The sequence below is a fragment of the Aulonocara stuartgranti genome, assembly GCF_965226115.1.
Source record: "Aulonocara stuartgranti genome assembly, chromosome: 10".
Taxonomy (NCBI): domain Eukaryota; kingdom Metazoa; phylum Chordata; class Actinopteri; order Cichliformes; family Cichlidae; genus Aulonocara; species Aulonocara stuartgranti.
The window spans coordinates 10,879,694-10,901,273 of NC_138946.1; the positions used below are offsets into that span (position 1 = coordinate 10,879,694).

Here is a 21,580-nt window from a genome sequence, read left to right on the forward strand (position 1 = left end):
ACAGAGGACTTAGAGTTGCGTTCGCTGGTGTGTGCTTGGAGAATGCATGCACAGTTGCTGCCCTTGTAGCGTAGTCTCAAACCGGACCAATACGGGGAAGTTCGCATGAAGCCTCACTTTCAAATTTATGTCAGCCCGACCCAAATGGACCCCCACATACTAGCACACGTTGAAGGCCGGGATTTTATACTCTATTAAACATGCTACAAACTTACCTGGGTGGCAGGTAACCCCATCCCTAACGCTTTTTCACCCAGAAAACAGAAACTCCAAAAGCAGCCACAGCATGAAAATCAATGCATTATTTCCCCCTCGTCGAGGCTGGTGTTATTTTCCTCCATCAGCTGTGATTTTAAATATTGGAATGACTGGACTGATGATTGAACTGAGGTGAGGATACCATGTTGACAGTCCAAAGCATGAATCATGTTTGTGTCTGACACAAACCGAGCACAGGTGACCAAGATTATAGGAGTCAACTTGAGAAAAGTTTGCAATCTGATACTTCCGTTACAGTGCTAGTGTCACGAAATCCTCCACCAGATTGATGCGGGTAACTTTAGCTGTCGAGATATTAGAAAGGAAATGGATTTTGCCAAAACGTATTCTTTAGAAAAACGACAGATTCTGGCACACTGCTATCCTCCTCGTGTCAACTTCAATGATAAAACTCAAGGGGAAAGCAAACATCTGTACATAGCAAGTAGCACTTTGTGATTAAATTACTTAAGCATGGGTTAAACTTTTGCTGTGCAAGTCCACTTGGGACTGCTTAGGTAAATGTTATCAGGCGGTTAGTGGGAGGATTCGAGTATACATCAATGTGTGTTCCTGCTTTTTGTGACTGCGCAGACTTGTTGGGAAGAATTTGCTTTAACATTTACCAACTACACAAACACCTAGAATAACAGGATTGACTCCTGGGGCGTGCCAGCTGTCCGTGTCTGCAATGTAGGCTTAACAGACACGTGTAAAGATGAAGGGTCAAAGGCCAAAAAAGCCTCCAGAGACCAAGCACTAAAACCAAAGAAATAGCTCAGGTCCCTTTATTTCCCCTTTAAGCAACGCGCAAAGAGGAAGAAAGGTGCACCAATCACTGACATCACTGGTGAGGTAACCCCCGAACCTGTGATCAGCTGACAGACAAAAAAAGAAGTGAGGTAAGGTGGCGTGCGTATGCATGCACCACGGTGTTCCTCTGTGGAAGCGTAGCCAAAATAATTCAGGTGAGATGGTCTGAGAAAGGTTAGATGTGGCAGCCAGGTGTTAGCGTGTGTTTGTGTGTGTGTAAGCAACAAACAGGTGGCTCAGTCTGTCATTACGGGCTGAGTCACTGTGTTAGACACACACACACACAAAGACACACAGACTCTCTAAGCCAGACAAGCGGGAGTGTGTTTGGAGGAAAAAGGGGGATTTCCAGACGGAACAGGCAGGAGATCGCCCGAGGTCTCGCGCTGTCTCACACCTAATCAGAGCCGATAAAAGACTTTTGTTCTCTGTGGTGTTTTTTCCAGTCTGTTCTTCACTCTCGTCTCTCGCTCTCAGCCTGTTTCCTCCTCTTTCCTGTTCTCTCTTGGACGTCACCACAGAGGACAAAATCCTTCAATGAATCTCGCACAGACTCTGTAAACTTCAGAGAGTTTATAAATGATTTCCTGAGGAAAAACCAGGCAGCGCTTGAAGACCACTGGATTTCATATCTCCACATCAGGACGACAATTTTAAGGCTCTCAGCAGCATTAAACTGTAACTTCTTTGAACCGTGGGATAGCTACACTGCATGTCGATCTTTTTTTTAGCACCTTTTGCTGTGTTCTGCACATGTCACCATTATAATTTTTGTCTTACTTTGTTCACAGGGGATCATTAACACAAACACGACAAACAAAAAGAAATATTTAGGTTTCTTCACACCCCTCGTTCACAGGCGCGTTTTCATATGAGCGTCTGGTTGTTACTGTGAGCTGAAACTTCTATCTCCAGCGGTACTCACACTTTACCAAGAAACCACAGAATTACATCAAATAATAACTAAATAAATTTTCTTATAGTTTCATTTCTCTGTAAGTTTCCCCCACTGACATACATGCTCACGACTTTAGTCAGCCACCATGTGTGAGAACTCTGCATTTCTCCTCCTCTCCCTTTGTAAGGTTAAAGAGCACTGCAGAGTAGCTTTGCATGATTCGAGGGTCAGAATAATGCTTATTTATCTTAATGTTTGCCCTTGGTGCATCAGTTCTCACTGTGTCAGAAACAAGCTGTTTTAAGACAACTTTCTTCTGATTGGCTAAAGGCCTGAACGGCAGGTTTCTGGAGTCTTCATCCATGAAATCACCAATCACTGATTTCATGCAGAGGCAATTTTTTATTTAAAAAAATGAGCGTTAACAGGAGTAATAAGAGTGCTTAGCTCACATGGACCTTATTTAAGCTTTGGCTATTTTTAACAAGAGTATTCACCGTTCCAGCGAGGTTGCACAAGAACAAAAAGCATTGCAATTGCATAAACTCGTTAATCCACATAGCGTGTTTAAAATAAAAAGGAAATCACCAGTAACCTGCATACTTTTGAGGAGCTTGATGAGCCATCTTCTGGGGAACACGTTCAGCAAACGTGGTCGGTAGTTGTGACATCTCGCACTAAAGCGAAATGCTGCACAAACCCACTGTGCCACCCTTCAGGCCCTGCCACAGGCAGGTCCAAAACCCGATAGTGTTTTAAATGCCAGGGTGTGTTTGTTTGTGCCTTCCAAACAGAGGAGAGTGTGTGTTTGTATGTGTAGTGCTTGCTAAGGAGAACCTTGTGTGCGCTGCTGCAATGGTTTGTGCGATTGTCACCCTAATTGTTTCCATCTTTTTGTGTGAGTGTGTGTGTGTGTGTGTGTGGCTGGCTGTCCCTTCAGAAGAGCAGGCCACTTCAGAGAAGCCATGAGACCGCCACAGGCTGACGGAGCTGATGCTGCCACTTCACACACAGAGTGCGTGCCTGTGTCTTTCTATGTGTGTCCATGTTCCAGGCGAGGTGGGGGAGCCAAAAAAGAAATACTGTGTGCGTGCATATGAAAGAGGGAGTGCGCAAAAATATTACTGCATTAAATTTGTAATATTACATTTCTCGTGTGTGCTTCTGGTGAAGTGACAAACGTGTGTGTGGTGCATCTGCACAGATGTGACAAATGATGTGTCAACAGCACAAACAGTGTGTATGCGGACCGAGGTTTCAGCGACTATTCGGCAGATGTCCCAGGAACGTCTGTGTTTACTTGCACTTGTGTAGAGAGACTTTTTAAATCTAACTGAGCTCCAAAACTACGCCTGTTTAGCTGCGTCTGCATGTGCAAGCCTCCACTAACAGTATGTGCACAATGTTTCTATACTAGGTGTCTACGTGTGCTCTCACCTGTCTTCTGGCTCATGTCTGTGGGCAGGTGAGGAGAACTCGGGCTGAAGTGATCGTTGCTGTAGGGCAGGAGGGAGGTCAGCGGGTGCATCCCGTGAGACTGCTGTACCACCGAGACTTTGTTAGACTGTTGATGAGACGACAACAACAACAACACAAATTAATTCAGATAAAAGAAGAGCTTTGAATATCCTTCAAGAAGCCTGAGAAGTACAAAAAACTGCTTTTGCCTTATGTTAGAACATTTTGCACAATTCACATTTTCCGAGCAAAAATAAAGACTTTTGTATGTGACAGACATAAAAGAGACCCAGGATGATACAATCTAAGATACACCAATTGAAAAGGAAAAAAAACCCCAAAAGTATTTGTTTAAGTTTGGCTAATCAAGTTGTCTGGAATCAAGTCAGGAAAACCAGATGTATCTTAATTTGATCACAGAATCTATATTATTCCAATTACAAATAATGTCTGCAAACTGCATTTTGAGATTTTAAGATTCAGAATCAGCCGTTCGGCCCAACGCTGCTGAGCACGATCAAAGAGCTTTGCAATTACACGAGTTTTCCTTTCGTTCATTTGCTTACAAAAGAAATAACAAGATGCAACCAGACATGAAAAGAATTATTTAAAAAAAAATCTGCGTTCTCCTCTTAAATAATTCACTGATGGAAGAAGATGCAAATGTTAAGTGTCTCCGAATTTTGGGGGGGATTTGCGTGCACTTATACTTCATCCAAGACTGAAAGAAAAGGAAGAAAGCTGGACATTTTAAACACGGTTTGGAACAAAACAGATGGGCCGTACTTCGCTCACACTGGTTTTCAGTGGAGCGGGGAGGCGGAGGAGGAGGTGCAGGAGGAGGACTATTTGATCGATAAGTCTTTGATGATCAAGTGAGGCTGCGTGTGAGCTTGTTTGCTTTCATGTCTCTGTTTACAAATGGCTTTCAATAACTTACGTGAAATCCAGTTATTACTAATGCTCGCAGCATGCTAGCTGACATACGATATGTCACAGCGGTTTGCAAAGTTGGAAGCAGCTAAGCGGCCAGCCTTGGACAGAATTTCACTGCATTCATTTGAAGCAGGCCCTGTGTGGACTGGTATTGTTTTCTTGGGGAGTTTAAATAGTGCCGTTCGGTGTGAGTATCAGTGTGTTTGCGAGCAGGTGGATGTGTGTAAATGTGAGGCTCTGCAGAGGCACTAATTTTCCTCGGCACGAACATTAAAAAAAAAAGAGAGAGAAGTTTTCCAAGCGATTTTATTTTGGACACTGTGTGTGAAGTGTGTAAGATCAGCAGTGCAGAAGGCCAGATCTGCTGCTGCTGGCTAGACCCCCCACTGAGTTACAAAGCGAGCACCTTATCACTTAAAGGCAGAGCTTCCACACTGCTACACTGCACATTTACACACACTTTAAACCGCTCCTTTCCGATCAATCAGCATCTTAAAGACTCGCACTGACCACACGCGTGTGCACACACATGTGTGGAAACGGACCCTCATGTGTATGCTGCACGACCGGCAGCGGAGCTCAGATCAAACTGCTACACCGCTTTTTAATGCCGTGAAAACAAAACTGGCTGCTTCTGTTCTCAAGAGCCGAAGGGGAGGTGTGAGGATGGGGCTGCTGATGGTGATGGTGGGTGGGAAGAAGTGCAGGGGAGCAGGTAGCATAGTAGGAAGGTGAAATGTGGTGATAATATGACCTGCATTCATAATGATCTGAAGAAACAGTGAGACGGAGGACAAACCTCGTGGTTTAAGGATTGTACAAAAAGCCTCTTTCATCACCTTAGAGGCCGAGAACAAAGGCAAGAGAATGAAATCAGCAGGCGTTAAACACTGAGTAGGTTTTAAGGTTATGACCCGGCAGACCAGTATTTTATCAATGAAGATGGGCAGGGGAGCTGCATCGCCTTGCTGGTTTGCATGTCATGTGGTTAATCACGTGGGGTCGAAGACGGAAAGGGGACTGTCTGCAGTTCGCCAGCTCAGGATGGATGTGTGAAAACACAGAAGTCTGCACAGCTGGTATTGTGAAGGTTGGACATTAACACTGCATCAGCTCAAACGAGGTGACTGCATTGGCCCTTTCAAGTTAGAGATGGGAAACTCACATTGATGGGAACAAGAAAGTAACTCTGAAACAAAACAGACAGACGCGGATACAAAAAATTGCTTCTGGCAAGCAATTGTTTTTTTAGTTTAATGTGGCAGGCCACATGTAAGTTAAATTATTAATTTGTGTTCTTTTCCACATTTTCTAAATGCTAAAAATCTCCATTAAGGCATTCTACTTCTTATGACTCACTGGGGTCAGATTTTCTCAAACGTCTGTCTTTTAATGACCCTTCTGCTGCTTTGATGGCGTTTTCATTCCCAGAAACACCAATCAGCCACACTGTTACAAACCCCAGCCAACTACCGGATAGATCTGGACTGCGCTGAGGGTTGCACTGTGACGAATCCTCCGGTTGTTAAAAGAGATCGTGATTTGAGGCGTCTGACGGCTGAGTCAAAACTTTTTGCTTTCTGTCTTTTCCTGCTACTCTCGGCTTGTGCTGGTCAGACTCCCTTATGTCCGTTTGCCGGTCTGCAACACGCGCACTGCGGTGCAGAGAAGTAGTCACGTGTGTGCTCACGGTCACACGCCCACATGTCATTAGCGTGGAAACTCCTCACTGTGAGCGAAGAAAGTTCACTCACAGCAAAGTTCGCCAAAGTAATCCACAGGGGGAACCACCACGCAAATTATTTGTAACAACAAACCTAATCAGACACTTAAATCACCCTCGACCTCTTTAGCTAAAGCTAAAACTATTCAGTACTGTGAGGCAGCCACAAGCCAGCAGCCTCGGTATGAGCAATGGATTGAAGCAGTTATGAGGAAATTATGGAGATGACCAAAAAAAGTGAAAAGGGTCAATGTCCCGTTAGATTGTTATGTTATAAATATACTGGAATACAATGTAAGTACCTGAGATTTGTTTTGTTCTGTAAATCTGATGCAGTTCCTTTTGTTCGGTGTTTATTTTCAGATGTTTCATTGAGAGATGGGAGCGGTAACTTTCTGCAATTTGGAAAAAACTGTAATTTTTTGATTTAGAAAATAATATTTTGCATTGAAGAAAAGCTGCGTTGTCATAGATCTTACAACGAACCAGCCAAGAAAATTGCAAAAATGTGCTTTGTGAAGCGGCAGGGCGCCCTGTCGAGCTAAACAAAGCCCTCTGCTGTAAGGCAATGCTTTTCTTCAATGACAATGATGAGTCCACATGTCAGATGAACGTCAAGGTTTCCCAGCAGAACTTTGCATTCAAATAAGATGATCAATGTTCTTCGATGTCGCCTCTCTGTGAAGTTATTGATGTGGTTGATTTGCATAAATCGTCTCTTGTTATCAACACCGTTTTATGAGCGACACACAACTCTATCCAAGGAAAAGGAAGCAATTTATTTTTGCATTTTTTCTTCACATTCAGCAGTATCACTGACATTTTGCAGGGAAAATCCCCAAACGATGCAACTGGCACCGGCGGTGAGTGGCATAAGAATGCGGAGGTTCTCAAACTGCACCGGGTGTAAAACTACTGCCTGGATGACCTAGTGGAAAAACATGGAGCGCTGTGTCGAATGAATGTGATTGATGCAGGGAAAATAAACAAGAGTTTGCAAAGATAGCATGCTGATTTTTTTTTCTTCTCTCTCTCTTCACTAAAATTGAATTTGGGTCCTTTTTATTCACAAGGGTTGATATGAACTGTAGGGTTAGATGAGGCCTTTGGTTGGGGGAAAACTAGAAAAAGTTTCAGAACTGGTATAGCTGGTAAAAAGGTTGCATGACATTAAAAAAAAACTTTTCCTGTAATAGGAGTCAAAACCACAAGTAAGGCAATGAATGTTCATGAGCACCAACAAAACTCTACATGATTCTTCACGTTACAGAAAAAAGACCGCCTGGGACAGAAACGCAGAGGTTAAATAACATCAGTACTCAGCAAGTGTGACTTTTCTGCACACAAATCACACTCACATACAGTTTGCGTACAGACACATACGCACATCTTCTGCTTCTCGGCAGATCCTTCGCATATGGGGCGCACGCACACATACACACATGTGCTCAGGGCTGCTAGGAGCCTTCAAAAGTAGCTGTGGCTCTGTTTCACGTGCTGAGGTTGATTTAGCCGTTTTGCTGTAACATTATAGCCGCAAAATCGTCCATTTATGTTTCCTCTCTTCCTTGGGGTAATTAGCCGGCCTTGAAGTGGCTTTCGCTGTGCCTTCCTTTTTTTACACACACTCAGGGAGGCTGACTGAGAGCACTCATTTAACCCATAATTATCAACCCCTCTGTGTTTAAAAAAAAAAAAAAAAAAAAAAAACCCAACCCCCCGCACGCACACATAACTTACACATAATTACCTTTGCTGAAACAGACAAGCGTGTACATGCATGTGTGGGACACACACACGCAAAAGACATCTCTGAGACTGTAAACCTGCAGCTATGTTTTTGGTAAATTGGAGAAAGAAAAAAAAAGAAATAGACACACATGTGTCGGTGCATGCGCAGACAAACAGATGAGGGGAAAGTTCATTCACCCTTTAATTTGCAACAGTTGAGTTACCCACCACTTCAGACTGAGATACATCCAAGCGTTATAAATTTATGGTACAGATCAATATTAAATACAGAGGGAAGGGGGGGGGGGGGGGGGGGGGGGGAGTTAACTGTGGCCAACTGAACCCTGAGTTTATTTCTTTAATAGGATAATAACATGCATATGGGCCCTTTCGCCTATATAAAGTGCTGATCATAACTCAAGGCCAGTCTGTGGTCTTATCAGATACCCAGAATCTGTGTTGCCGGGAAACAATGTCAGCCACGCCCTCTTTCTGCGGTGACTGACCAGGTGGGTGCACCTAAAAATGCATAGCTGTGCATACATTTATGTCTCTGTGCATTCATATCCCCTCTTCTGCTGATTTAATCTGCATTCACTGCTGATGGGAGTTTGTTGTGGTGTGCAGCGACGCTTTTAAACTCACTACTTTTAAAAAGAGACATGCAGGTAAACCTGCAGTTTAGTGTGAGGACGCTCAAAAGGAATCTCTTACTGTGGTTTCAAGAGCCACCTGTAACCGTGTCACTATGCCGGGATGCGTTTTGGCGCACGTCTCACAAAACACGAGTTCCTGCTGCAGCGGCGGAGCTCTGGTTAAACCGGGTGAACTACATCAATCGACCGGCCGTGCACGAAAAGAAACTCGGTGTCGAACCCCAGCGAGAACGGCTGCGCTGAATAATAAAGCTCCTATTTGTTGATTACATCAAAGATTTAAATACTTCAAAGAGGCGATTACTTTAAAAAATTACAATTAGACAGCACCACCTTTTTAAGTGCGTCAGGAAATCGTGAACGTGGTCCTCAGTGTCTCTGTAGTCTCATTTCACTTGAAAGGCCTTTGAATTATCAGCATATTGTTGCTGCCTTTTATCTCCTCTCTATTTGAACAGAAATCTGCGGCTGAATACAAGAGTTAATGGGATCTCAGACATCACTTGTTTGTAATGACGGCCCTCCACCTTGACCCTCGCACACGGAAGCATCTCGCATACACACGTGCGCAAAGAAACGCACAGACACACACACACACACCTTGATTTAGAAGATCTTATAGTGGGGAAAAAACCCTCCTTTAATGTATTCTTTAGTTTTCGGATGACACACTAAGTAGCTCCGTCTCTTTATATTTGCAGCGGAAATTAAAGCCTCCTCTCACTCGAGAGTGCTTTTAAATTTAATGTCTTTAATCTCACATTTCATGGAGATTGCACTTTCAAAACGTTCATTCACTCTTTCTTTCACCGTCACCCTTTGCCCTGGCATAGCGGAAATTTGAAAAAAGAAGGTATAAATGATTAAATAGAAGGTATGGACAGTAGAGCTGATGCGATCCTTTCAAGTGGCTGCAATCAAACTGTTGTGCAGAAGCTTTCTTATGATGCTATCAAATGAGTTGAGATTTTACTGACTAGATACAGATACAAATCTGACAACTGACAAACTTTATATTCACAGTCGGTTTTATATTATGCTACAGTGTCATTTCCACTTTCTGTGGTTTATGACCACTAAATTCTTGAAGGCTAAGGAATACTGATACTAATCAAGCCTTTGTCATTTTAATTTGGGTCATTGTCGCTCTGGATGGAGCAAAAGGAAAGTGAAAATTGAAGAACCGAGGTTTTAGTTTGGAACGATCCGGCTATGAGAGAATAAACTGGAGGAGAAGCCGGGATTATTTATGCTGCGTGGAAGCTAAAGCCGTCTCCAGCAGTTTGATGCAGAAGCAACACACCGAGGTTTTGTTACCTATGATCATTTCACACTGATTAAGCAGTGCATTTGAATTTTTTTCCAACTTTCAAAGACACATAGCTTTGCACAGAGAGGTCAGAGGGCAGGGTCGACCGTCTCGAGCATAACACGCACCAGACGCACAGACATGCTCTCACTACGCGAATGACTTTGGGTTTATGGGTGAACAGGAGCAGGGGGGGAGATTAAAAAAAAACCTGAGCGTAAAGGCGCGGTAAAATTCCCCACACCTGCATGCAGAGAGCAAGTGCAAAACAGAGAAGCACTACAGAAAAAAAGAGACAGAAAAAAAATGAGAAAGAGGGAACATGAGGTGGCAGTGCCTCACTAGAGACCAGAGAATTTGTGTTTGTTTGATCCCATGGAAAGTCCTGCCCTAGATCAGACTTGATTGTCAGATGAGATTAATGTACGTGCATGAAAACGCACGCAGCTATACGAAATGTATAACAATTCTGAAACTGGCCTGTGTGTGTTTGAGCACACGATTATGATTAATGTGTTTCTGCAAAAGAAACAGCTGACAGAATTTTGACGAACCGCTAGAAAGTCTTACTTTCTGCACGGAGACTGAAATTTACACAAATCTACAAGAGAGGATGCACACATACACACGTTTTTAGCTTCCAGAATATTTAACATTTGATTTACGCATTCAATCTCCTTGCGGTATCAAATACTTCAGCAGGTTTTGACAACTCTCTTCCGTCGTTGCTCGAGCCAAGCAGACAATCCTGCCTTCCACACAGTACAGTTACATGCAGCGCATTATTAAATATAATGCCTCCCGGATCACTTATTTATTTACTTTTTGAAAACAAGTCTGCAAACAGTTTATTGCCAGCAAGTGTTTCAGCGAGCATCACGTGCAGACCTGATGTCAGTACCTTTTCTCTATCTGCTCTGCACAGTACATTTACGGAGCACAGTTGTCGCACCCTCTCCTCTGCCATCGAGCCACCCTCCTCTGCCCTTCTTGACCCCCCCTAAAAACCCTTCCCACCCCAGCAGTCAATCCTGAGTAGCGAGCACTCTGTAGGTCCCCCCAATCTGGAAGTCATTGCCTTCTCCAGAGTCAGGAGCCGAAAATGAGAGCCTCTTAGTAGGAGGTTTGGGCAACATCAAAGCCTAGGCAACCATAACAACGCAGCTATGTTTAAAAAAGGACCAAACACCCCCCACCAACACCACAACAAGCCCGCCCACTCCCCAATTACACACACATATGAGCACACACACACACACACACACATCAATACTCGTATACATGCATGAATGCATGTAAGCATGGACACGCCTAGTGGAGTGCATGCAAGTACACACACACACACACGCTGTTGCACACTGTCGTCCACTGCTGCCACACACCGCTGGAACATCTGGGCTGTGGCCAGGATGAATCAGTAGGCAGCAGACAGAAATATTTGTACGCATGTGTGTCCATATGTATTACTATGCATATTAAATTTTAAAGCTAAATGTAAATGAAATAAATGAAAACGATGATTTCAGTGTCAGGATGGGAGCTTGATTTGAAACATGAGGGCTGCTTTTCCGGTTGTAAAGGAGGATCGAAGAGCAAGAAACAAAACGCGTTTTCTTCTGGGTTTTGCATTAGTATTAATCTAAATATGAAGAGACGGAAAAGATGCATATGATCTTTTATGTTTTTCTGCTGTTTTCTCACATTCTGAGCTAGTCTCAACTTCAGCAGCAGTACACATCCCCCAACCTTCTATTTCCTTTTTTCCCCCTGTCTGCAGATTTGACTATATACCATTTAGAGCCCAATTTTTAGAACCTTTTAGTCCCTTTTTTTTGCTCTTTACGGTATTTTTTTCCTATTTTGCAGAGACTGGATGGCTATGGCTCAAGAGGTACAGCAGGTCATCTACTAATTGAAAGGTTGGTGCTCCAGTCTGCATGCCAAAGTATCCTGAGGCAGGATGTTGCACCCGCAGCTCCTGATGCATTCACTGGAGTGTGTGTGAATGTGAGATAGAAACGCCTTAGATGTAGAAAAATGTGAATGAGACACATTGTATAAAAAAAGCACTTAAAAATGAAAAGAGCTACATAAGAAGCTGTCTTTATCCATCTTTCCTTCATCCTTGTCTTTAGATTTATGTACATAATGCAAACTAATTATTCATTTCAGATATTTAAAAATACAAATGATAAAAATAATAACTATTACTATTTTTTTATCCTATTCCCCATCAGGTCCCCCTAACTACAACCTTTCCTTCCACTTCTACCACTGCTACTTCCACTCCTAATATTTATACATAATAATAGGACCTCTAATATTTGTCTAATCTTCGCCCATATTTGCTCCTGTTGAACGTCCTTTTTTGATTCACGTCGTATGTTTAAGACTGACGACCTTCCCACAAGCAAAGTTTTGTTCATTTCTTTTGTTCGTCAGCGGCCCTAGGAGGAGAATAAGTGACGGCGGCAGCAGTACTAGTGGTTGAGGCTGTAGCACTGCCTAAGCTTGCCAAGCAGCCGAGATGGGACGTGTAGGGAGATTCGCTGTAGCATCGCAGTGAGGCAGCGCTCTGCTGAAGTTGGCTCCGGGCCCTGGATATGACAGGGTGCAAAATGAAATTCGACTGCTGTGATGGCATTTAGAGATGAGTTATCACTCCCTTAATGAGTGGACGGAGACAGACAAGCGGGCAACTTTCTCCTTCAGACTGCGGCGGCAGTTTCACAGCACAAATTACCTCTAATGATTGGTCCTACAGAGAGCTAATTAATGGTGTACTTGTTTATTTCGATCAGAGCGTTCCGCAATCAACGAGTTGTTTGTGACATCCCGGCGATAGTTTGCAACAAAAATATTGACACACGGAGTCGGCAGGAAATGAGGCGACCACGCAAGGCATAAATCCTCTTTGACACGCACTTCCTCCAGGGTTTTGGTTCACTCGAACAATACATACTGCGACTACTTCAGGCCGCAGCCCTGTTTGTCCGTCTTGTGGGAGCCTGTTAGCAGAAGCAAAAAAATGTAGCGGTTTGATAAGAGCATTGTCAGAAAAGGAGTCTTTGTTTGCATTTACTGTCAGCCAAGCCAGACGGGATTGTTCCCGATCTGTAACTTCGATGTGTTTATCTGACCTGATTTATCTAGTGGCTTTGGTGATGGACTTTTTTTTTTAACCCACTCATCAAGATGTAAACAAAGCCAAGAAAGTGACCTTTTGGAGAATCTTCTACCTACTGTACTGGTTGAGACTTGAGATCTTTATTTTTTTATGATTTTTTTCTTCTTCTCAAAGATCCCCAAAGTGTGATACTAATCCCGTCTGCAGGTTTATGTGGTCCCGTTCCCCCCTGCTGAGATGACTGAGCGAGTCTGTCGCTCACTCATTGTGAAACCTTTCCTCTATGGCTGCAGAGCACAGCTTTCACTCAGCCTAAATACCAGACCATGTGCCCAAATGGGAAATGCCGCCACACATGAAAAAAACCCCTGCAGTGACGCGCTTCCTTTGTGCCAGTATCTATTTATTACACAAATATGGCCACCCAATACCACATTAAAAGACTCTCACAGGTCATAGTGAAAACACTTCCCCCCGCCCCTTCTTTCTAGATGAAGAGAGATTCAGCGGCTCTCTCAATTACTCTGATTCTTTCTCGCTAATTCCCTTTTTTGGTTTCAAGAAAAGATTTACTAAATCTTGTAATTATCAATCGAAACATCGCTCCAGCGAATCGAGAAATCTCTGTATGTCACTACTTGAAAACCGGCTGTTCGGCGCGTTTCGCTCTTGACGGCTACACTGCTGGGAGCTCAAGTAAGCGCAGTGGTGACACTTATTGGTTTAAGTGATGGGTGGGCTTAAAGTAAAGTGCATTTGGATGGCCTACCTCGTAATGAACTCCTAACTCAACTACTTAAGTTTAAAGCTACAAAACACTCCTCAGAATGTCTTTTGACACATGAAGGGGGAAAATGGTGATTTCAGTTTGTTTTTTGTCTCACCTACAATTTTCTAATGTTACGCATCACGCATTGCCACTTGAAAATAAAATGTCCTGCTATCAGCTCTGGACATTTTATTCCACTTTGTGAACTTTTTATGTCTTTACTGTCCGATCTGTTAATTGGAGAAACAGCTTACAGCTCTAACACTGCTGACCAGTAACCAGTTTCTGCAAGAAAAAGACTTTAAAACACTGCTTTCCTTGCCAACTTCTGTGCAGAGAGTGCTCACCATATATGCCAGCCAATGAGAATCTATTTAAAAGCTATTAAAGTTGTCATAATCTAATCCCTGGCACACACTACACAAATTCACTTAAAATGCTGGATGTGGTCAACATATAGAAAGCCAAAGATCAGGCTTTACAATGCTCTAAATGTTTAGCCTTCTCTTATATCTGTGCGATGTCCCCCCACCCCCACCCCCCGTCAAGTTTGTGAGGGACAGCCAATCACAATTAAAGCTGCTTACAATTAAGGGGGAGTCAAATCCCTTACAAAGTGAGAGGGTACAACAAAGGCAAGTATAGGATAAATAGGGATTATTTTGAACTTTGAATCATGCAAAGCTACACTAGTAGCTGGAAATGAACACAATTGTGTAATTTAAAGACTTAAATAACACACAAACATACACCTTTTTTCCTGAAATGCACTTCAATATATATAAGACGCTTCCCTTCCAGCACACGCAACTTTCATGTGTTGTGTCTGTGTTTGTGGCGTCGGGGCGTTGACGAGGGGGTCATACATGGCTGACTCTACATATAAGCCAACTGCTTTTGAGTGAAGTTTTTGGGGAAGCGGGCGACTCAATCAGCTTACATGCTTTCTGCCCTCCGGGTCACCGGTTTGCTTCACATGTACGGTGCTTTCTGTCTGATCTGCCGCTTTGATGTTTCTATCGAAATCATCTCATCCCTGTGGCGTTTGTGTTATGGGACATATTGAAGGCCACGCAAAAGAAATAACCGGCGGGCAGAGCGCGCTGAATGGCCTTAACATCCCCCAAACCCAAACAGAAATATTTATTTTTACTTACATGCACACTTGCGCTCTATGGGTGATTTGGCAAATATGAAGGGATATCTACTTTTTTGAAAAGTGAGAAGTTTTTGCACAAATTTACATTTGATTTGTATAATATATTTCCCTTTTTATTGCTGTGAAAACACAAAGTAAAACACTGACCAGAACCAGAAAAAGTTTTTCTTAGTGGCATTACTTTCTTATATTGTTGAATTTGAACATTTAATGAAAAAAAGGCTGATTTTTTTTGTTTTCCTTTTAGTTGCTCACTCTTTGTTGTATAGATGTGTTGTTTGATAGAACAAACCAAATGTCTATTTATTGGAGTTCTACAAGGTCAAGGGTTTTTTTTTTAAAGAAAAGAAAATTATTACAACTAAGGATGTCACTAATAATTACTCCAATCATCTGCAAAGATTAAACAATTTACAATGAAAAACACTCGCGACATTTTATTTCAAAAACAGAACTCAATCATTTTCTTTTGAAAGCTTCTTCTACTTAACAAATGGCACAAAATATATTATAGCAAATTCATTTTGCTATATGTCATAATATGTATTACGGGAAGGTATTTATCTAAACCATTGGAAACCTCAAAAATCAAGTTTTCAAGAATAACAAAATATCAAACACCGTTAACTGATTATTCATACAGCTTTAGATATATTTTCTTTTAATCACCTAATGAATCATTGCAGCTTTGCCTGTCTGTTCATGGAAATAAACTTGAAACGGATTATTTCCACGACCATACGCTTCTGGCTTTCATGCTACCAGCTAGACGAGAAGATTGGTTTCTTATCATATCTCATAAGTGCTGAGCTAAAAACAGCTAAAGAAGCAGCTAACATGATCATTTAAAGAAGTGAAAACCCCCTGCAACACTTGCATAGAGTTACATAAAACAACTTTATTTGAACTGGCCTATAAATACGGTTGACTCTCACACATCAGCAGGCAGCTTTTTATTATAAATGAACTGTAACTTGTCGCTGTACGGTGACTTGCATGCCGAAAGTGATATTTTATTTATCAGTAGATAAGAAAATTCTTGAAAGCTGAAGATTCGAAACAAAGGTACAGATGATTTATCTGTTCGTTATTTCAACTTTGCTGTAGACTTCTTACAGTCCCAAAAAACATAAAGTGCCCCGTTTGTTCGATTGTCACTACAAGACAATTTAGGTGGTGAGGGGGAGAAAAAATAAACCCAAACCCAGCCAAACAGCACACAAACCAGCAGACATGTACACTGATTGGAAGAGGTGACTCACAAACAGATGACATCAGGAGCGAGCCCAAGCCCCGAGGCTGCTGTCCAATCAACGCGCGTTCTTTTCATTGTCTTCTTAGAGATCAAGCAGTCTGACTGAGGAGCACTTAAAGAGCCATCTTTCACCAAAGATTACAGTTGCTGCAACAAACAGTTTTGAAAACAGGCTTTTCATCAGCGGTAACCAGTGTGGAAACTCAGATACTAAACTGTTTGAAAGGGTTTCGCAGAAGTCTCAGTGCATGCTGACATGCATTCAACAAAGGGAAGGGGGGGGCAAAGGGTCCCTGACAATGGCTCGACACTGAAATTCCTTCTGAAAGGCTGCTTGAGCCATCATTTCATTTGACTTTTGAATCTGTGCGACAGTCCCCCGCTGCATTCCTACCAAAAAAAAAAAGATTTTACAGGGGAAAAAAGGAAAATAATGTAATAAAACAATCATCTGGGTCCTTAAAGTGATTCGTTACCTGAATCACATGCTGCTCGTGTCCCATTTAAGGACAGCTGATCACTGAGTTAATGTGCGTGTTTCAATGACATGTGCTTCGGGACATTAGGAGGGGATCGTTTAAAAAAGTATCTGTATTGGTAGCAGAAAGACTGGAATGAGTTAGTGAGCTGGTTATTGCTTAAAAAACTGCTGAAACAGTTCATATGATCATTCAGTTCATTTAGAGAGACAAAAAGAAGACATGGGTGGATGTGACGGATGCAGGAAAAGCACGGAAATGACAGGATGGAGTGAAAAGTAGATGGATGGAAGTGTAGAGGGAGGGGTGAATGTGACTCTGTCTCTCCCTCGCTCCTTTCATGTTCTAATTTATGCTGTCTGATTAATTCCTTTTACCCCAGCGGCTGGAGTGATTCCTCTGGATGTCCCACCCGCCTCCTACCCCCAACCCCACCCAGCTCCCAGCAACTTAACCTGCTCTGCTCTCCCTCTCTACTGTACCCCCCCCTTCCCCTCTCAGGCCCACCTGCTGAGCTAGCCCCCCTCCACCCCTCTCTTTCTGCTCACTACAGAGCAGCCAGAAAACACAGGAGGAGTGCCGTAGCCATGGTAACCATAACACCGCTTCCACCGCAGGTTGCAACAAGTCTCCGCCACCTAATCTGAGATCTGCCGCGCCACTTGTTTCGATTCCACAGACAGAATAATGCGAAGTTTAGTCATTAAAGGGTAAGTTCACCCAAAATAAAAACCAAAAAACAATAATAAGACGTACTTAGCTTCCTCTTTCATCCACTGCAACAGTTTTGATTTGTCAATATGAGGCGTCAGGGGAAAAAAAAGCATGAATTTTCTGGGTGGCGAAATGACTCTCTAAAGCAGCTTTTTGTATCCAAAGATGACTCATTTTGATCACTGACTAATTGCATGACTCATTTCATTAAATATTAACTGTTAGAACTGACTGTTAGCTTTTTTTTTTTTTTTTAAACAAAAAACTTTTTTTATTTATAAGAAGTATTATGGGGTAGGTTGGCACGGTGATGGCATCAATTCCCAGAATAAATTTTGCCGCTTATAAAAATCTCTCTCTTTCTCACTTTCCTTACACTTTCTCTACATCATCAAAAAAAATATTTAAATTTTAAAGATTACTAACTTGTTACCCGAGTCTCCTTATTTCTGAGAAATGAGAAGATTAGAAGAAATCAATCTAGGAAGTTTAATCAGGAAGCGCAAGGAAAGAGAATCTTTGAAAAGGTGAAAGGCAATTTAATTGTTTGGTTTTTTTTAAAATCAACTCAGTCTGATGGAAAAAAAGGTTAAATCGAACCGATTTTGTGTGAATAAACTGCAAATCTAAATAAATAAATATATATATGTATATTACCTGAGAGCTCTGGTAGCATGTGACCTGTCCAAACAGGCAGAAGTTTAAATCTAAAGAAATTTACAGAGCTCTCACTTTACTGCTTCAACCAGGGCATTAAAGTCGTGCTTTTCAAAAAAAATAAAACAAAATAATTGAATGTTACAAGACTGCTTTCAGGAGAAGAGAACGGTTTCAAGTTGAAAACTATACTCTGGAGTTTCATCCAAACACCTGGAAAAACAGCTTTGGTTTTCCTCTCGACTCATTTATCGTTATAAGTTGTTGTTACCACAAGTGGTTTGGCTTGGTCTCTGGGGGGGATTCGATGCTTTTCTGTAGCATGGATAACGTCTGCAGTCAGTTACTGTTGCACAGCTGCATCAGTGTCCCTGAGCAAAAGTCTGAAGTGAAAAGAGAGAAAAAACAGAAAGAGCGAATATCCTCTCGTGTCCCTTTAGCGCTGCAACTCCGCAACGCGGGACTGCTGGAACATTTTCATTGTGATTTAATTCGGTTAGTAAAGACAGGAAATCTGATTTCTGCGAGAAAACCTGTTAATATGTTGGCTTCACAAATTTGATCGCATAATATCAATACTGTTATATCATCTCTGCCTTTCCCTGTGGTGGTTCAGATCAACTAAAAGCAGAAATGCTATAAACATGATTTTAATCTCCCGGCTGGATGATGGGATATTCCCTGTGTGTTGAGTCCAAGCCATGACGGTAAAACATATTCCTTTTTTCTCTCGCTATGATGCTGAGAGATGCACTTCATGTGTCTGGCAAACATCCTCGCTGTAGTTTGACTGGCTTGAATTATAGATAGGAGACGCGAGCCACCCGCTGCTTGTTTGTTTGCTCGAGACTTTGAGTAAGCAGAGGGAACGCCAAAGGACCCGAGACAGAGGGAGAGATGAAACAAGAGACGGAGAGAGCAGCAAAGATGAAGAAAGGATGGAGGAAAGATGGACAGAGCGGGAAAAGACAGAAAAGGAGAGGAATGCAATCTACAGGAGCTTGCTGAGCACTGTCAAGGTTGGGAATCCTGAGGAGGCCATCTGTGCTGCTGATACAACAATCTGCATAAAAAACGAGCTGAAAAGACCGTCGACATCCCGCGCTGCGACATTTGGTAGAGTGTTTGTAGCCAGTTCCCAACATTTCTCATCAGATGTGTTGTGTTTAAGTTTAGAGGCTGATTTTAGACACTAATATCCATCCAGGTATATGATGAGAAATTTAAAAAGCTCATCAGAAACAGAAGACACAATAGATATTATTAGAGGCAAAAAAAAATTAGCAAAAACAAAAAGAAGCAAGCAAAGCAGTAACACAGAAACAGATGCACAGTGACCGTAATGGGAGCAGAAAACAGCCCGTTTCATAGTAACCATACCCGCAGCCATAATAGTTTGTCGCCAAGTGCCATCTTACATCACCGACCGCCGGTCCCTGCGCTGCACCTCAGCGGCGGTTCTTCTGAATCCAAGGGGGAACCCTCCTCTACCCATCCAGATTACATTACACATGGCTCAGGGCTCTGATGTGGCTTCAGATAGAGAGCATACAAACCCCGGCCTGCAACCACACAGCCCAGCTCAGCTCAGGCCCCATCCTGTGGTCTCCATGCTATGAAAGAATATTTTTGAATGCCTTTAACATTTCCTAACTGTACTCCCCCCCTGCTCCACATGCTGCTCTCATTTAGATTTCTTTTCTGGGGGGAGTCCAAAGAGCGCCAGTGGCTGTGACAAGTGGCTCTGAAGGGATGCGAACACAGTTTCATAGGTTTTTGGGTTTGGACAGAAGGCTCTGGTAAGAGTGGAGACGAATCAAGGATAACTAATCAGCATCACAGATGAGGTCTCCTTATTTTTGCATTACAAAAAGCATCAGACTGGAGATATATTAACACTATTTCCCTTATACAACCAGGACAGATGAGTAGAGATGAGTAGTAGTGGTAGAATTATAGAAATCACAATCCTGGAATATGTAATTGAAATTAATGTGTGGGCCAACAAACAAATGACATTATATATATTTTTATAGACCCACATGCTTTTTAATGGATTGAGCAGAGAATCTGATGAGGAGATATACAGCGTAATGAAAAGCTAGGAGGCCAAAAGATGGGGAGAAAAACACCCAAAATTACAAAGAGATTGGGGGAAAAATGTAAACAGACAAGAGGATACAGATGTTAATGCACATAGGTACAAATAAGCATTGTGCTAAATGCAGGCCTAAAAAGATAGATAAATAATCGCGGTGTTATAGTGGCAAACATGTAGACAAACAGACTCCTACTAATGGAAACAGCTGACCAAAGGAAGCTCGGCGCACACGCATGCACGCACACCATTACAACATCGTCAGCTCCCACCCTTTTCATCCATCCCTCTTCTACACATCAATTAAATCTCTTTCCATTGGCCGGGTCTTGTACTATATTAGCACCCTACCTTCCCTCTCTGCCTCTGAGTGAGTTTCTCTTTAATCTTCAGGAGATGTTACCATTGATGGCCTATTGATTTGATGTTGCGCCAGCTGCTTTTATCTCCAGGATCTCAAAGAGGTGAGCGAGAGAAGAGATGCACTCCCCACCAGGTCCAACCAAGCAGACTGGGTTTTTTTTTTCTCTTCTTCTTCTTCTTCTTTTTTAACTAGACTTTCTTAACCTGAGGTGGTCGGAGCCCTTTTAAGAGATGGGTTGAGAGATCATTTACTGACTTTGGAAATTGTAGAATCATAGATAGTGTTTATGCAAATGCGACTATTCTTAGTTTATCCTTGATAAAACAGCCTGAACTTAAAATCAGTTCGTAAATGAGGTTAAAGACGGTTTGTTTTGTATCACCACGCAAACCTTGCGTGTGAACTATGAGCACCACACTCTGGATTTTACCTCATTTTGAGCCTTTACCGGCATCACGTAACTCAGTCTAAGCATGACATTTTATCTGAGACAGTGACATTTACCATATCAAATCAAAGCAATGAGACTATCGTTTTCCCACATCAGTATATTTGAATGCAGAAAAAAAAGTCATCTCACAAATCATCAGCAGTCTTCTTTTGAAGTCAAACCATTTAGATCTGATGTTTTTAACATACACAAGACTCCAAGGAGAAAAAGAAAAGGGTTCGCTCTCGGTTTGGACCAAAAAAGAAGAAAAAAAAACAGTGTCGAGGATTTCGACACAGCCCCGCTCAGCAGGAGTCCTCTGTATTTGTTGGTAGAGCGAAGCGAGGGCGCTACCATCCAGCTGACCACATGTGGAGCTCGTCCAAAACCCTGCGAGAGCCAGCGTTGGTGCGTTTCGACCACAGAGCTGCATGCACGGGCCCGCGGGGCCTCGCTGTGCGGCAGCAACACAGAGGCCGCCTGTCACCGCGTGCCATCTCTGTGGCACAATGCTCTCTCTCTGCCCTACCGTGTCCATGTATTTATGTGTTTGCACCACATGTGCACGCTCGCATGTATTTATGCGTATCGTGTTATTACTTTCCATCTGTTTGGGAACGTGTTTTATAAGTCGATGTGCACGTATCGTTGTGTGTTTGTGTTAGGGTCCCTGGAGAGGGCATGGCACGCCTGTGTTTTGCAGAGCGCCTGCCAAAAGCTACCCGGCTGGCTTACGGGGCTAGGGT

At 42.6% G+C, this 21,580-nt stretch overlaps 1 protein-coding gene across 9 annotated transcripts in view; it reads right to left on the reverse strand.

Annotated features, from left to right (window-relative positions):
- The window catches only part of tcf7 (transcription factor 7), a 75,235-nt gene that overhangs the window by 27,828 nt on the left and 25,827 nt on the right, over positions 1 to 21,580 (reverse strand). For all 9 annotated transcript variants that reach the window (XR_014279253.1, XM_082548899.1, XM_082548900.1 and 6 more), the window contains exon 4: positions 3,407 to 3,533. Coding sequence is in view for 8 of the 9 variants with exons in the window: in XM_082548899.1 (XP_082405025.1) it covers positions 3,407 to 3,533 (127 nt within the window). In the remaining variant the exon portion in view is untranslated. The remainder of the gene's footprint in view (positions 1 to 3,406; positions 3,534 to 21,580) is intronic.